Source organism: Catharus ustulatus, chromosome 2 (assembly GCF_009819885.2).
Source record: "Catharus ustulatus isolate bCatUst1 chromosome 2, bCatUst1.pri.v2, whole genome shotgun sequence".
Taxonomy (NCBI): domain Eukaryota; kingdom Metazoa; phylum Chordata; class Aves; order Passeriformes; family Turdidae; genus Catharus; species Catharus ustulatus.
In genome coordinates, this window is record NC_046222.1 from 733,207 (window position 1) to 751,002 (window position 17,796).

The window sequence follows — 17,796 nt, forward strand, 5'->3', positions numbered from 1 at the left end:
GTATGGCAATAACAAAATGTTTTAGTTACCTGAATGGAAAAGGATGCAAGAGCCATCACTGCAGGCTAAACTGGAGCACTGCTTCCAAACAGTGGAGGGTAGAAGCTTGTCTAAGAGAAACAGTGCCTACTAATGGGGCAGAAAGGGGAAATTAATTCCAGGTTTTTGGAGAAAACTTTAAAACATACAGTAGTAAAATTAAATAGTGTTGGGTAACAAAACCAAACAAAATCAAAGCCAAATCCAAAAAACCCCCAAAACTGCTTTTTGAGGTTATTCTTGCTTTATACCACAATTGCTTGCTTTTTCTGAAAAACACTCCTACTGTGTGAGAAACACTGACAATTAGTCAAATGCTCTGAAAAGCAAACACAACCAAAAGAACAGCATTAATACAAACACCCCCTGCTGAATCAATTGTTTAAATAAATACCAAATCTTGCTGAAAGGAGTGTCACCATCAGCCTGTTTTCTTTTCTTCCTTCTGAAGTTGTAAAACAACCGACCTTCAACACCTCATAGAAAAGCATGTGTCTGTGCTGTGTCCACCCGGCAGCAGTGGGTGGTTGCAGTACTGAGCTTTGTCCACAAGGCGGCAGCACTGAGAGGGCGCTGGCCTGAAGTGGTTGCAGTACCGGGCTGTGTCCACAAGGCGGCAGCATTGGGAGTGCGCCAATTCCGGGGTGTTGCAGTACCGGGCTGTGTCCACAAGGCAGCAGCACTGAGAGGGCGCTGGCCTGAAGTGGTTGCAGTACCGGGCTGTGTCCACAAGGCGGCAGCACTGAGAGGGCGCTGGTCTGAAGTGGTTGCAGTACCGGGCTGTGTCCACAAGGCGGCAGCACTGAGAGGGCGCTGCCTGGCGGGGGCTGCAGTACCGGGCTGTGTCCACAAGGCGGCAGCACTGGGAGGGCGCTGGCCTGAAGTGGTTGCAGTACCGGGCTGTGTCCACAAGGCGGCAGCACTGAGAGGGCGCTGGCCTGAAGTGGTTGCAGTACCGGGCTGTGTCCACAGGGCGGCAGCACTCACGGCAGAGCACGGTGAGGGGCAGGGCGCGGCGAGAGCCACAGGAGCGATACATTGTGGCTCTGCCACAGACAAGATGGCGGCCGCGGCAGGACTCCGGCCGAGGGAGGCATCCTCCGTGCTGCGTGTCTGCACCCACAGGGCTCCTGCGTGCTGCGGTGCCACTGAGCCCACGGTTCGCATCCGTAAGTCTGGAAATGCCGCAGGAAATGGCGCCGGAGGGGGCTGTGTCAGCACTGGGGCCGCAGGCACAGCGACCACTAGACAGACTGGGGCCCTCGATTTCCCGCCCTTTTTGCCTCCTGGCCGCCATCTTTGGTGTGGCGGGAGTCCCGCTCGACCACCATCTTTGGTGTGGCGCAAGCCATTTCCGGTATCGCCATCTTTGGTGTGGCGTAAACAACTTCCGGTGGCCGCCATATTTGGTGTGGCGGGATTCCCTTTCGGTAGGTAGCCATCTTTTGTGTGGCGTGAGTCACTTCCGGCGGGCCGCCATCTTTGGTGTGGCATAAAGCCATTTTCGGCGGGCCGCCATCTTTGGTGTGGTGGAACACACTTCTGGCTAGGCACCGTGTTTGGTGGGGCAGAAACCCTACTCCTGTCGGCGCCATCTGGGACTCAGGGCGTGGGGTCAGCTGCGCCGGTGCCGGGCAGCGGCCGCGCAAGTGGCGGCAGGCAGCGACACGGACTCCTCCCTCTGGCGCGGGATCCTGCGGCGGCCGCCATCTGGAGCGCGGTGTCAGTCCAACCCAGCTCCGGCAGGCGCCGGCACGGCCCCGCCATCACCCAGCAGCGGCGGTGCCTCCATGAATGGCTGCAGTACCGCGCTGTGTCCACACGGCGGCGACACTGCCGCCGAACTCAGCCCGGGCTGCGGCGCTTTGGGGACAGACCGGAGGGGGGGGGGCAAAAAGCACCGAGTCCCGATCCTTTAAAAAATCCTCCTAAATGAATGCCCAAAAAAACTCCGACCAAAACTAAAAAAGCTCTGTCTCTAACCAAATAAAAATGAAAACACTCCCTTTAGATATATTTATAAATTTATATATTTTTTTAATTTTTAATTTACATTCATATTAATAATCTATACATATTTTATATAGTAAATTTATTTTATATTATAACATATATACAATATATTTTTATTATATACATGTCTTTATATTACTAATACTTATTTCTATTTTATGTATATTTGTATCTTTATATTATATATTTGTATGTTTATATTTTTAAAGATTATTTATAAAAAATCCTGGCCTCTAACCACATAGAAACAAAATCCTCTTTATTTTAAACTATATTTAAATTTATTTTTATATTTGTATTTTTTATATTTATATCTGTAATTTATATTTAGATATCTATATTATGTTTATGATATACTACAATATATACTATATTATTTCTATTAAATACTACATATTTATTTATATTTTATATATATTTGTACTTACATATATTTATATTTATTAATATTATTTATAAAAACCCCTGCCTCTAATTAAAAAAAAAACAATAAAACACTTAATCTATATTGAAGTATTTTTTATATTTATATTTTTCATTTATTCTACACCCACCCCTCCCTGTGAGACCAAAACCACAAATTAATAATAGATGCACTTCATGTGGCTCAGAATAATGTCTTTAGCTCTCAACTATATACAAGCACAGTTACAGATACAATCAATAACTTCTTTAACCATAAAAAAATAAAAGAACTTTCCCAATTAAGATTCAAAAAGTAGCCTATAAAAATGCCACAAATTTTAAATGTTGGTTCTAGCTTGTTTTAAGCACATTTTCCCTTCCCTACCTCTGTTTTCCCTATAAACTGTGTTCTAGAGCTCAGTCTCTGAAGTGATACCCAAAAATGCACCTGCCCATGGGAACCTTGTGGCAGAGCTCCCAGCAGAGCTGCCCCTGAACTGTGCCTCAAGCACGGTGTGCTGGAGTGATCCTGGCCAGGAAATCCCTGCCCTTCCCAGCGTGGCTTAGCCAGGATCATCCCTTAGGCCAGGCTTAGGGGATGAGCAGCTCACCCTGCTCTGGCTGGGGACAGGGCAGCTCTGCCCAGCTCTGCCCAGGCTGTGGCACGGTGAGTGCCAGGTCTGCAGGCTGGCTCCTGCAGCGCCCTTCGGCCCTTTGGCACGGCTGGAGACACAAATATTAATGGGTAAGTACTCCACAGGGCTGGGGAAACGCCATGAAAACACGGCTGGTGCATTTTCCCACTTATTATAAATGGCTTGTATTAAACCAGCACCCCGAGGCCTCGTTTTACTGACAGCTCCACAAACCAGCGTGGGGCTGGTGAAGGAACTCACCCCTCCCCAGCCAGAGCTCCCAGAGAGGAAACCATGTGTTTAAACTCCAAATAAAACCACATCTTTGTTATTCTGGACACCTGCCTGTTGTATTCTGGTTGTCCTTCCTGCTTTCCTGCAGAAACAGGGTAGTTTACCCTGGTGTAGCATTTATTTTCCATTTGTGCGTTAATTAGCATTTTCCCCGTGGTTTTGTACTTTGCATCTCAAGGATCACCCAACAGAGCTGGGTTAAATCCAAACCTCCTCACCCTCGGCTGTCCTGACACCTGCTGTGCCACCGAACCGTGCAAGTGGCAAAAATGAGAATGCAGGGCAGTCTGTGTCTGAAACAAATCCCAACGATCTCACCTGGATCTTACCTCTGGCACACGCTCACGAGGGCTGGGATTTGCAAAGCTTTCTGTTTAGTTTAGTTACCACTCTAAGTTAAACTTTCACAAATCAAAACCTGGAGATAAAATCCAAGACCAAGCTTTTATTTCTCATGGCTGTGAATGAAATCCTCATCCAGTCATTTATACAAACATGACAAGGTACAGGGTTTCTCTGGGCTTTGCTGACTTTGATCCAAGTTGATATTTTAAAATGGATATCCTGTAAATACATCTCTGTATTTATACACAGACACACAGTGTTTTGGTTGCATTCCTTTAGGTGCCTTTCAGGGGCCAAAATAACATTCCTGAGTGCACAAACATTTTGAGAGACTCTCATTTAAAACAAAACAAAATCTCAAAAACCCAGCACTTTTCAGATATGCTTTGCGGACAATATTCTGTCTTTTTGCCAGTTCCTGAAGGGATGTTTCCATGCTCTGGTTAACAGCCTAAAAGCCATTTAAAAGTGCAGCTCAGTTTCAGTTTGATGCACTCATCCCCTGTGCAGATTGCTGTTTCTGCAAACGCTGGGCGATGCTCAGAATCCCTGTTCCCCCCATCCTGCCTTCCCTGGCTGTTTCCACGAGGAAACACGCCCAGGCTCCAGTGTCGTTTGGAATTTGTAAAGGCTGTGCCCTGGCACAAGCAGCAGCAATAGCACCAATAATTAATAACCCCTCCCTGGGCAGACCTTGGGCAGCCCGGTGCCCTGGCAGCTCGCACCAGGTACAAAGTTCTTGAGCAACATTTACTCACCCTGCCCTCCGAGGCTCGTGTTTCGGGTTCGCTCAGCTCGGGGAGGGACTGGCAGCACAAAGATTAAGCTCAGCTCAGCCCCGAGTGAGCGCTGGTTTTAATCTCGCCTGCTCCGTGCCAAGGCTTTAATTCCATGGGCACTCCGGTTATCAGGAGTTGGTGACACCAGAGTCCTGCTCAGGACACAGCTCCGGCTCCCAGAGTGAGATGGACATTCCAGTCTCAGCTCCTGCTTTTCCCGGAGAATCATCACCAGCAGGAAATGCTGGATATTTGCACCGCATGTGTGGTTGCCACGGGAAGCACAACTCTCAAAATTCCCTCCTGTTTTAAATCATGTGAAATCTCACTGAGAAATTGCTCCGTCGAGCGCTTCATCCTTGCCCTAGGGCACCTTTTTGCAGGACCTAGGGGTTGGGATGTTTTGTTACTTTGTCACATTTTAATGAGAAGTTAATTAAATGCTCTCTGCACAGCTTTAATTTAATTTAATTTAATTTCCTCGGCCTTTAAACTGGCAGGTAAGGAGCAAATCTTCTCTCTCTCGTCTCCCTGCGTTGATACCCCAAATAACAAAATAATCACATCACCATTTGAAGTGACAGGGTCGAATGACGATTTTTGTACTGTCAAACACCCCGCTCAGATGCACTGTGGGGGTGGATTTTATCGCCTACTGGAGAGATTTAAGAAAATAAAGGCGTTAAAGAGAAGTATGTGGGAGAAAACAAAACAAACCCGGTTCCCTGGTTCGCTGATGTGACTGAGCACACCAGTAACGATACCGGGGTATTTCCACTGTACTTGAGAAAGAAAAGGATCATAGAGAACACTCCCAAGAGCTGTGTAAGACCATTGACCTCTCTCTGCAGGAATTCTTGTGTCAGTCCTTGAAATCCCCACGGCTCCGGGTGTCTCTGAGCTCAGCTTTGCCAGCTGAGCCCTGCCCCAGTGGGCACCCCAGGAGTCCTGGCACTGACTGCCTGCACCATCAGTCTCTGAAATTGCTTGGGGTTATTTCCCTTCACCTCTGGAGACACCGGACACATCTGGATCTCTGCTGGTGGCACATTGGTGCAGGGATGTGAAGAAGGGCAGGTCTTGCACCTCACTCGCAGGGAGGAGACAATAAACCTGCCCAAACATCAGGGCAGATTTGAGGGTCAGACTAAAAGTAAGAGAAGGCCCTGAGGGGTGAGAAGAGTAATAAAGAGAAGTGAGACATTTCCATTAAAAAATAAAAGTTTACAGACCTCTTTAAATCAACCAAGGGCCACCTGGAGGGCACTGAAGTTCCCCTCCTGATGGAAGGGCGCTGCTGCTGTGCCACAAGCACAGACGAGTTCCCTCCCAAGGTACTGAGCCTGCTCTCCAGGCACTCCAAGGAGTTTATCTCACCCTGCCAAGGTTCCTCCTGGATAACAAGCTCTGCCTGGCTCTCTTCCCAGCACCTTTCCAGGGTTAAACTACAGTCCCCACGCATTTATGTGGATCAAGTTTTTGCACCTGATTTGGTGTTGTCAAGCACACGAATGTCTGCCTCAGTAGTGCCACCTGAGCCGTGACTCGGGTCCTTTGTGGGGCTGGTGTGTGAAACACCCACGACTCCCCTGCATCCTTCCCTGGCCTGATGAGGTCCCAAACAAGTCAATTAAAACTACCTGGGCTTTAAGTGGTTCATGCCTCAGTCACAGAGATTAATAAAACACCCCGTGGGCAGCAGGGCAGGGATTGTGCCCCTGAGCTCGGGTCAGAGCTCACCTGCAGAGCCGGGGCACAGCAGCGATGGCTTCAAAGTGACACAGGGTGGGCTCAGATGGGATCTGGGGCAGGAATTGTTCCCTGGCAGGGTGGGCAGGGTTGGCACAGCGTGCCCAGAGCAGCTGTGGCTGCCCCTGGATCCCTGGAAGTGCCCAAGGCCAGGCTGGACATTGGGACAGGGAAAGGTGTCCCTGCCATGGCAGGGGTGAGTCTGGATGAGTTTAAGGTCCAACCCAAACCATTCCGCGATCACCTGAAGCCCAGGTACTCTTTCATTCTGATTTAAGTTCAAAACACCCTCATGGCAGAGCAGCTCTGCTGAAACAAACGCGGAGCTGCTGCAGAGAGCCGAGCACCGACCCAGCGCGGCCGCAGCACGGCAGGGAAACAGCGGTGCCGCCCGTCCCCTCGGCACGGCCGGGGACAAAGCTGCGAGCGGTGCCGTGAGCAGCATCGCCGTCTCCGCTCCCTCGGAGCCCTTCCCAGGATCCATCCCGGTCCCGATCCCCATCCCGGTCCCGATCCCCATCCCGGTCCCGACCCGTCCCGACCCGACCGCGGTCGCGCCTTCCGCCGCCAGAGAGCGCCGCCGCTCGCGCCCGCCTCCCCGCGCCGCGATTGGCCGGGGCGCGCGCGGCGCGCAGCGCGATTGGCCGCGGAGCCGCCCGCCCTCCCTATATAAAGGGAGCGGGGGCGGGGCCTGCCCGCAGTCCGCGGGCGCTGCGGACGGGGCGGGCACAAGATGGCGGCGGTCCGGGCCGTGTGCGTGATGCGGGGCGAGGGGGCTGTGCAGGGCGTCATCCACTTCGAGCAGCAGGTGAGGGCACGGCCGGGCCGCCGAGACCGCCCCCCGGCGGGTCCGAAGCCCCCCGGATCTCCATGTTTATCTTCGTCCCCGTGGGCAGCGGGGCGGGCTCAGCTCGAGGGCGCCGCGGTTCCAAATGGCCGCGGCCCTCCGGAGCTGCGCCGGCCCGTGGGGTCGGCAGGGAGCGCGGCCGCGGGGTCACCGCGCTGCCCTGTGAAAGTACGGGATCTTTCTGGAAGGCCCATCAGATAACGGGTGCTCCTTGCGCTTGGCGATAAAACAGGGGAAGGAATGTGGTTGAGGGCGTTAAACGGACACAAACATTCTGTATGAGTGCTGCCCTGGGCTCGTGGCGGGGCCTCCAGTGCTTTCCGTCACCTTCGTTCGACGCGGGGCCGTGCGGTGCCAAAGTCCTTGTGCTGATAAATCTCTCCTTGAAGGGTAACGGGCCGGTGAAAGTCACTGGGAAGATCACAGGGTTGGCCGATGGAGAGCACGGCTTCCACGTGCATGAGTTCGGTGACAACACCAATGGTAAGATGTCCCTCCGGGCTGCAAAGTGCCTGCTCGGCTCTCGGGAGCTGCTCGTGGTGGTGCAGCAGTAGCTCGGGTCTCACGGCTGCAAATACCTGCGAGAAATCGTGACCCTTCCTGAGGAATTGGTTCTTGGATAATGTACTCTGAGCATGTTGAGGCTGGTGGTCAAGGCTGACATACCAGGCAATCACCTGAACGCTTGGATAACCCGAGTTATGAAATAAGAAAGCTGGGTGAGCCTGGGCCTTGTAAGTGTGTAGCAGGTGATTTATCTCCAGGGGATTAGCAGGGCATGGCACGGCACAGGAGCTGTTTGCCGTGGCTGGGAGCGGTGTGGGAGCTGCAGGTTTATCCTGGGATCCCGTTCTGACACTGTGCTGTGTTCCAGGCTGCACCAGCGCTGGCCCTCACTTCAACCCCGAGCGGAAGCAGCACGGGGGTCCCAGCGATGCTGAGAGGTGAGTCCAGGGCACGGACACTGCTGGGGGCTTGGGACATACCAGAAATACCCTGGTAGTTCCTGCAGGGCTCCCAGGGTCACTTACACACTTTGGTAACTCCAGCAGTTAGTTTCTCTTCTGAGTATGGTGTGAAATACTCTCCTGGGGGCATTTTCTGTTTTTGTCATGACTTGGGAGGAGGGGGACAGTGAGGGGCTGATGCTGGGTATCTGTGCTTCAGCAGAGTGTCTCTTTTCTGGGAGCAGCTCTCCCAGCCCAGCTCCCTTGGGTGGGTGCCAGAGGAAGTGGTGTGGCTGTGTGTGCTGGGTTTGGGAAGCAGAGCTGGGACCAGGGCTCAGGCAGCCTGGCCTTGCCCAGGGACCAGCCTGGCATCAGGATCAGCCTGGCAACGTTCACATGAGCGTTCCTTGTGGGGCTGATAAATCCCACCTGAGCCACAGGCTGGGCAGAGCTGGATTCTGGATGTGGGCCAGCTCCTGCATGACACAGCATGAAATGTGTGTCGGGGGCCCTGGCAGCCGTTGCTTGGGGCTAAAGGTTGGGATTTCACGGGCATTGTGGCTTCTGGAACCTTGGCAGATCCTGCTCCTGGTGTGGCTGTAGGCAGGGGAGTTCCTTAGGAAGGGGTGCAAAAAGTGGATCATGCTTTTATCAGCGTACAGAAACAATTGGACTGAAGCTTCCTGGAAGCTTAAATTAACAATTCCTCAGGGGAGGGCTGCCGTTAACCCAGTTCTATAGGGCTTGATTAAAAATAAGGAATCTCTGTTAAAAGCTGGTGGTTAACCCTGGGCTGGTCACCCAGCAGGGATGTGTCGGTATTCCATGTTCGAATCTGGACAGAGGAGCCTGACAGCACAGGATCAGCTGCATTTGGAGTGAATGCTGTGCTTGGGGCAGCTGTGCAGGACACAGCACACCAGAATATCCAAAGTCCACTGCTCGAGGCTCAGTTCTCCAGGGAAGCCTTAGCAGAGATGTAGCTCTGATAGAAGCTGTGTGGGAGAGCAGTATGCCAAGCGATGGGGCAATGCCAGACTGAAATAATCATCCCTGGTAGTGGCTGGAACGGAGCAGTTCCTGCATTGCCTCTGACCTGCTGCCTGACAAACTGCTTTTCCTAATCCTCCTTAAACCAAAAGCCTGCAGCTGCCTGTGGAATAGCTGAGCTGTCATGGACAGCAAAAGCTGTGAGAACAGTGGCAGTGTTGCACTAAGTCCGCAGGAAAGGTTGTTCCACTGGATTTGGGAGCCTTTGTTGTGTTGTAACATGAACTCCCAGCCTTCCCTTGGGAGAGCTTTCAGTCCAGGCCACTTTCTGAGTTTTCCGCGTTTCTGTGCAGGCACGTGGGAGACCTGGGCAATGTGACTGCCAAGGGAGGCGTGGCAGAGGTGGAGATCCAGGATTCTGTCATTTCCCTCTCGGGACCACACTGCATCATCGGCCGTACCATGGTGGTGAGTGCCCAGGGGCCCTGGGAAACTCCAGAGCAGGGAGAGGGGATTTACAGCCCTTCCTCTGCGTCTTAGCATGGCACTTCACTGCCAGCCCTTGGAGATGTCCCTCTCTAACTCTGCCTCTTCCTGCTGTGGGTGCCTGAATTGCCCTGGACAGGTCCAGTTGGGAGTTATTAGCAGGGCTGTCAGTTTGGCATTGTGTAACTAGTCTGGTGGTGCTGCTGCTACCAGGAGCAGTGATGACTGGATCCACAGTTGGTTCAGTTAAGGTCCCTTCAATTCCCTTGCAGGTGCACGAGAAGCGGGATGACCTGGGCAGAGGCGGAGACAACGAGAGCAAGTTAACTGGAAATGCAGGGCCCCGCCTGGCCTGTGGGGTGATTGGGATTGCCAAGAGCTAAGTGTGCTACTTGCAGTGCTCTTCCATTGCTGCTCTTGCCCTTCCTCGTGCCAGCTCAAGATTTGTCATTAATTTCCTGCTCCTCTGCATCCCGAGCAGCACTCACACGCTGGAGACTGACCGAGTTTTGTATGATGTACATTCAATTAAAGTGTTCCTGACGGAACGGCTCTGTGGTCTCTGCTCACGCTCCTGCTGTCACCATTCCGTGTCACATCTCTGCTGTGAGGGAAGATGCGAGTTGTGCTCCTGTCCCAGACCCTGGATGAGCCCCCCTGGCTCTGGCAAAGAGCAGCAGCTCCCAGGTGTGCCAGGGCTTCCTCCTGGGGCAGGGGCAGCATTTGTAGGCTTCAAACTTGTGTAATAAATGTTCTGGGCAGATACACCTGGGTCTGGCTTTCTGTGAACAGGGAACCACCCCAAACCTGCCCCTGCTGGGAAAGGGGGCCTGGCCTTCAGCAGGTGGGTGGTTGAATTCCATCCAGCAGGAAGTATCCCAGGAGTGACCACTGTGTGCCAGTGCCAACCTCCATCCTGTTCTGTGTCCTGAAACAGATTTCAGAGTCTCTCTATCTGAATAGAGAAAATCAGTCACTTTAATGAGGACTGGTATCGATGGTCCTTTCTTCTGTTCTTCAGGAGATTCATGGAAGTAGCAGGCTGTAGTTACAGGTAACCCCATTTCCACTGAGGCACGTTACTAAGAGAACTGGGTAGTATAGCAAGAATACTGTAAAAATACTTTGAACTTACGTTCCCTGTTGGCTGCCAGACCACTGTGTTGAGTCTTCACTTCCCTGTGCCTCTTCCAGAGGGCTGATGCTTTGAGAGTTGTGCACAGGCACTGCTGCAGAAGGTGGTAAAGAGTTGTTGCAGTTTTCCAGGCTCTGCTTTCAAATCCCTACCGAGGCAGAGAATAAGGGTGGGATTTATGTGAACAGAGCAGCCTTCTATCTCTTGTCTCCAGCTCTTTAAGGAGGTGTTCTCAGTTAAACAAACCCTCCTTCCAGACCTGGGGCAGCTTTTCCCAAGGCTCAAACCTCTGTGTGTGGCACAGGGGAATGTCCCATGAGCCCAACATGAAACCACCAGTGAGGACACGAGTTTTAACACATGGAAGTTGAGGTCACTACAATCTGTAAACAGGTTCTTTCTCTCTTTATTCTGCTATTGCAAGAACATAAAAATAGATGTCCTCTCCCCAGCCCAGAGCCCCACAGTGGCTCTTCCCCGCTCTCCCTCCCCCAGAGACAATTCCCTCTGCTGCAGGGCAGCTGTGAAAAAGAACTGATGTAAGGAAGCAGCTGCCCTTTGCTTGGGGCAAAATCCCCAACTCTAAAGGAAGAACACACCTATAGCAAGAAGAAAAAAACCACTGAATACGCACAGGATTCGTACAGGTCTGCCCCGGTGCTGCTGGGGTTAGGGGAGCACTGAGCCACGTGGGGTGGGCTGAACTTCCCCAAGTGTCCCTACCCCAGGGATCAGCCAAGGAGAGCTGCACAGCCGACAGAACATGGAAGTGCTCTGGAGAGGAGGTGGCCCCACACCCAGGAACACCAGGAGCTGCTCTCTCTCCCCAGCCCAGGGGGCACAACCTACCTCCAGCAGGATGAGGAGGGGCCGGTGTCCTGCAGGAGCAGCCCCATCTCCATGGAGGAAGGGCCAAGCCCTTGTCCAGCCCCACCCAAGAGTCAGACTGGAATTCTGTGCCTCCGAGAGGTCTCACTTCCCAAGGAGTACAAAAGCTGCGGAGCCCAGCACACGCTTTGGAACATCAGAGCAGACGGTCTGTGCCTGAAGGTGTCACCACTTAAAAAAAGGCAAATGAAGGGAAACGGGAACCACAGAACCAACTGCTGGGGGGGGGGGAGAGGGAAAAAAAAAATAAAGCAAAGAATGGATTGCATTGCAAACACTAAAACAGTTAACTCTGCAATTAACATCTTAAAACTAACTTTTACCCAGGGTGGTCAAGTAGCTCATTAAAATGCAGCAATCTGAAACTCCAGAGGACTGTTACAAATAAAAATTCACTTCTGTGAATCGCTACACAAACAGATGGATTTCCTTTAACAAACAGAACCAAACCAGTCTAATTTAGACTCCAGTACAGCATTAACAGTTCCAACTTTAGGCTGCTGAACACTCCTTTTCCACTTCAGTGCAGCGTAGGAAGAATAGCACACGTTAAAAGTTTGTTACGAAAATAGAGTTTATTAAAAACACATCCCTATTGTTTTGAGGAGCTTTCACCGTTACCTTTTCTTAAATTAAAAAAAAAATAGAAAGCACTTCTACTTCTGATTCGTAAACTTTTTAAAGTCAAAACTTTAAAAAAGTTACAGCAAAAATGGGTAATATTTTAATCATCTCTTCAGTATTTTATGTTATGTTGTGGCTATTTTAAATAGAAGGGAAGCAATCAAATTGCTCACAGTGCCCCGCGTCGGGGGCGCAGGGGCGGAAGGAAGCGGATTTACAGCACTGTACAACTCGAGCTCCACGCTCCGGCCGGGCTGCGGCCCTAGCGCGGCGCCTCGGCCGCCGAGCCCGTGTCCTTGTCCGCCTGTTCCAGGGATGAGGTAGCCTCGGGCGCTGACTCTGGCGCGGGTTTCACACCCGCAGGTTCAGCGTCTCCTGCAGCCAGTTCTGAAACGAGTTCCGCGCCCTCCGTTTTGCTGCCGTGGGGCTCGTGGTTTTTGTCGCCCTCCGCCCTGTCTGTCACCTCCGCCTTTTCCTTGCTGCGCGTTTCTTCCTTGTCTCTACGAGACTCCCGATCCCTGGAATCCCTCTCCCTGTCTCGGTGGCTGCTGGAGCGCCTGCTCCTGTCCTCCGAGTCCCTGTGCCTGTCGCGCTCGGGGCTGCGCCGTCCCCAGTCTCGCCTGTCGCGGCCGCCCGTCCGCTCGTGCTCCCGCTCGTCGCGGCCGTAGCGCTCCCGGTCGTTCTCCGCCCGGTTCCCGAAGGATCTCCTCCCGAACCGCTCCTGGTCTCTGCTGGGCGTGAACTGCCTGTCGTTCCTGAACTGCCGCCCGTCCCTGTTCTCCTCGGGGCCGCCGCCGGGCCCGCCGCCGCCCGGGCCGCCCCCGGGCCGCACGAAGTGGCCGGGCGGAGGGAAGGGCGCTTTCATTCCGTGCGGGGGAGGCATCCCGAAGCCGCCGGGCCCCGGCGGGGGCCCTCTGTGCATCATGTGCGGCGGCATGTGGCGCGGGGGCATCATGGGGAAGCGCGGCAGCGGCGGCGGCGGCGGCATTCCCGGCGGGCGCTGCAGCGGGATCAGCCCGGGCCGGGCGCCCAGCAGCCCCGTGGACGGAGTCTGCAGCCCCACCACGGGCGCGGGCGGCGGCGGGGCCACGCCCTGGGTGCCTGCAAGAACACACAAGGGACAGTCAGAGCCGGGCAGGAGGGCACACAGAGCGATTCCGTAACTTTCGGTCCCAGGAAAAGAGCACTCCAGAACCTGGAGCGGAGCTTCCCGAGTTCTCCGTGGTGTGCTGCTGACAGCAATGCCTGTGCCCAGGGCAGCAACTAACCCCCGATCCCACAGGATTCCTTCAGGGCTCCCCCTCCTGCTTGCCCATCCGACTGCAGCCAAAGCCCCTTCCTTCCAGGGAAAGACACCTCACGCCCTCCAGCCGGATTCAAACATTTCCCTCTGCTACAAACAGCAGCTGAACACTCCGGAGCTGCACAGCATCAGCAAGAGAATCGCACACACAGGCAGCAGAGATGAGGCTGGAATATAGCTGGAACACAGCTCTGTTTGCCATTCCAGACAAAAGGGACACAACAAAAATTCATTTCAGTAAAATAAACCTTGCAATGCAAACTAAAAGGAAATGCAAGAGGTCATTCCTGACTTTTTTTCCACCAACTATTTTCCAGTTCTTTATAGGAGGAAAAAAAACTCCCTCTCCAAACATACTGTCGGATAAAGCTCAGACCAAAGCTCCCAGACACCAACACAACGAGCCAGAAGGAAGGAGGAATTCTGAGCTCCAGCTTAGGCCTTCCCACCCCAGGACAAGTGCCTCCCCAGCCTGAACCAGGAGCACTGTCCAGTGCTCACACTGCTCCCATCTGTTCCTGCTCACCAGCACCTCCTGCCCTAGAAACAAGCCCCTGCCTGGGTAAAACCAGAATGAAATACTGTGGGAGTTCCTGCTGGAATTAGTGTCAGCAGAGGAAACTGCACTTTTCAGCAAAAGCATAATGAGCAGCCATGAAGCTCCCCTTCAGCTGCCCTGGTGTTCATCCCTCCCTTCTCTGGCTGTGGCATTGTCCCCAGACAGACCTGAGCCTTCTGTACTGCCCCCACCACACCACTGACTCTTAGGGACATCTCTGACAGAAACCTTTTCACCTGAGTGCTCTTTAAATTCATACTGGAAGTTGTGTTTTACAAGTGAGAAGACTTGTGTGACACCTTCCAGTCCATGATATCCTCTCCTTTTGCCTGACAAGTGTCAGACACAGTTTTACAGGTCACACTCAGAGAAATGCTCCAGTACCAACAGCATTTTTTCCCCTGCATTTTCCCCTTTCTCTAAAAGGCAGAGCCTTCCCCCCTCCTGGTCAATAACCAGGTCTGTAATCACCCAGTTTAAACTCCTCCTGTGGTAGAACTACAGATATGACAGGACAGACTCATAGCTAATGATGTCTCCCAGGAATTCTGACTTTTAGGGATATTCTTGTTGGTAAAACCATCTTTTCATCTTCCCCAGAAGAAGAGAACAAGGCAGAATAACTGAGAACTAAAGAGCTCAAGTTAAGTCTATGCTTCTGCTCAGAAGCAGCAGAGCAGATGTGGGTTACAAGAGCATGAACATGAGGTGAGGAAGTTTCACATAAGTCATTTAATTTCTCAACCTTATTTCTACACAAACTGCAGCACTGAAGCAACATAATGGTACCTGGAACACCTTCATTCTGAACTGCATTGGCTGGAGAGCTGCACATTTTCCCCCCTTCAATAAATATCAACTCCCTTTAGCTAAGGCTAAAGCAATTGTAGTACTGCAGTTTCCTCACTCTGCTGACAAATCAGGCACCAACTACAAACCTAAAGAGCTGTCCAGAAACACATCCCAGTTTACTGAAAATGCTCAGGGACATTCATGGTACAGACACACACACCATGGCTGGGGCAAGTTAAAATCCTCCTTTGGTTTAGGAAGTACCTGACATTCAAGCAGTTTCTTGAGTTGGGTATGGACTCCCTGAGCTCCAAGAGAACCCCTGAGGTGATTTCCTGACCTAGCTTGTCCTGCTGGAGCCAGTTCCCTCACACCTCTGTCCCAATGTGTAAAACCACACCTTCACAAGATTTTATTGGCTTCAGAGGAGCAACCATCACACACCAAAGCGTCCCAAGTTTCATCACCTGACGCCTACAACACAGCCCAAGTGCTCAGGCTGGCCTGAAGTATCTTCTGTCCAGAGAGGGCACAGGAGCCATCCTCACTGCTTTGATAAATTAGGTATGAAGCCAGATTTCCATGCCACTGTGATCCAGATCTGATCATCTCTCCCAGCTGGAAAAAGCCTACGTTCCCTTGGGATAATTCCCAGGTCACCAGTGCTGACACACCTGATTTGCTCTTACACAAACTCTGCTCACTAAGTGGTTCCAGTAACTCATAACCCTTCAAATCACTTCCCATCACGTGGACCTCTGTGATTTCTGCCTGTCCCAGCACACAAACCTCAAGGAAACACATGGAACCAGCCAAAAGCTCACAGATCCAGCACAACAGCAGCAGGTTTTCACTCCTCTTCGACACTGCTGTTCTCCAAGAATCTGCATGCTCTCCAGTGGAGAATGTGGCATTTTACAGCTAGAACATTATAAACTGCCAGGGAATTCTTGAGAGAGGGACCATATTGCAAGTCTGGTGGGTTTTTGCTGGAGTTTGGTCCAGAATCTTTCAGAGCAAGTCAAGACTGTGAAGAAAGAAGCTTGAACTGAAGGGCCTAAATATGAGTCCCAGTTGAAAAATCTTGCCAAAAGACTTCAACATTTTGGGACAGTCACACTCTGAGAAGCTCAGAGAATGCTGTATTTTGTTTTATCATTTAATGCAGATTATAAAAATCACTTCAGAACAAACCACCAGGGGAGTAAAAAGCAATAACTGAGCTCACACTAGGAAGTGAATGCCAAATTTGATGGGAACTCCAGAATAACTTAGCTTTGATTACATGCTATGATCCTTGAAAGAATTTGGGTAAAATGCGCTCTAGAACAGGAGCTACAACTGCAACAGGGTGTATTTCATCAGGATAACAGACCACAAAATCTGAGTATTCCAAACACAGCATCTGCAGTTTATTACTTGCCCAAGCCACAGCATTTGCTCAATACTGGGAACACGTGAGCCAATCTCAAAAGATTTAAAGGCTGTCATTTCCTGCAGCAGGCACATGTCAAAATGAGCCTACAAATACTTGCTCTGCAGATCATTCCCAATTCCCTGAGCACACACTCACCAAGCCATCACAGCCTGGATTGTCCTGCTCCCATTTACAACAAGGTGTAACAGCAGAGAATGAGGTCAAGGGAACAACTAAATCACAACAACCTGACAGTGGGCTTTAGCAAAAAGTACAAAAATCCAGACCCAAAGTCTGAAAGGCATCACTCTGAAGCACAACCATGTCCTGGTTGGAAGGGATGAAGGAATTACAGGGAGGCACAAAGGAAATCAGTGGAGTTGAGACACAACTTATGAAAGGGTATGAAATGTTACAATGATCCCTTCAGAATTACTTGCACCATGTCTTCCACAGAAAACTGAACCTAGAGAGAGAAAAGCAGCACTTTTTGAAGTTACAAAAGTTATTAAAGAGCTCCTGTGTTTTGTAGGGATTATAGAAGTGCTCCCAAGCCACAAGTCTGGATCTCTCCCACAGCCTCCTCCCAGCAATCTTCATCCCTTGAGTCCAGCCTGCTGCAGGAGCTCTCCCATCCTGCCCAAGTACCCTGAGAACATTTCCTCATCCTTCCCAGGACACCCTCTGGCCTCCCACATGCAGAGCTACACTTGATGCAAGAGTGCCTCCAAGTACTTTTAAGAAGAGTATAATTAGTACTAAGTTACTGAAAAAGCCAGGACAACTGATAGTAACCTTTTCTCTTTGATCACATAAAATATTATCATCTGTTTCCTCTGGTTTTCCTGTCTCTGAACTGAACAGTGCCCTGCAACTCTAGAATGTTCAGGATGGGTTTCACATAACTCCTTGATCATAAATAACTTATTGAAATTGGACACTCCCCAACATCAAATGCTGCTGCTTTTAGGCAAACACACAGATCTCAGCCATTACTCCAGGACTGCTCTGTGAGCTCTAAACCCTCCCCTCATTGACAGAACTCACTCTGACCACATAGAGAACTTTATCTGCCTCAACCACTCAGTGAAGGAGTAAACAAAAGCAGAGACAAGTTCTTGATTTCCAGGTTTCTCAAATTCAGCTTCCTTGGATTTTTAAGAATAAAAAGCAGCTGCTGTCCAAGGAACTGATCTGAGTGTCTAATTTAGTTCAGTCTTCATTTTGTAAAACATTTTTTGTGTGCAGAGATACAGCAAAGTGCAGAGGAGCCTCATATGTTCCAAAGGCCTGGAATATGAAGTGCAAATTATGCTGTCCAAGACAGTGAAAGTCCAAAACTCTGTGCTACCTTTACAGAAAGTGTCATTCAGCAGGAAGGTGTGAATTTCTGAAATTCCTAACAAAATTCCCTGACTCCACGGTGTCACCACAGAGTTTCTTAAGCTTGTCTCCGTTTTGAAAGGCTCTTCTGTCAAGTTTTCAACATGAAGGATCCATAAATCCTTAGTAATGGATGGAAAATTCAGCCCTCACATCCAATAGAGCA

The 17,796-nt window shown here is 51.1% G+C and overlaps 2 protein-coding genes across 3 annotated transcripts in view; one reads left to right on the top strand and one right to left on the bottom strand.

Moving 5' to 3' along the window:
- The first annotated feature begins 6,947 nt into the window (after nt 1–6,947).
- Nucleotides 6,948–10,294, top strand: SOD1 (superoxide dismutase 1). The gene is made up of 5 exons (XM_033053354.1): nt 6,948–7,067; nt 7,496–7,589; nt 7,981–8,050; nt 9,397–9,511; nt 9,802–10,294. Exons 1-5 carry the CDS (start codon nt 6,993–6,995, stop codon nt 9,910–9,912), a joined length of 465 nt encoding a protein of 154 aa, XP_032909245.1. The 5' UTR covers nt 6,948–6,992; the 3' UTR covers nt 9,913–10,294.
- Nucleotides 10,295–12,108: 1,814 nt separating this feature from the next.
- SCAF4 (SR-related CTD associated factor 4) overlaps nt 12,109–17,796 on the bottom strand; it is a 29,356-nt gene continuing 23,668 nt past the window's right edge. For both annotated transcript variants that reach the window (XM_033052264.2, XM_033052262.1), the window contains one exon: nt 12,109–13,277. In XM_033052264.2, coding sequence (XP_032908155.1) covers nt 12,439–13,277 — 839 coding nt within the window. In that variant the 3' untranslated portion in view covers nt 12,109–12,438. The remainder of the gene's footprint in view (nt 13,278–17,796) is intronic.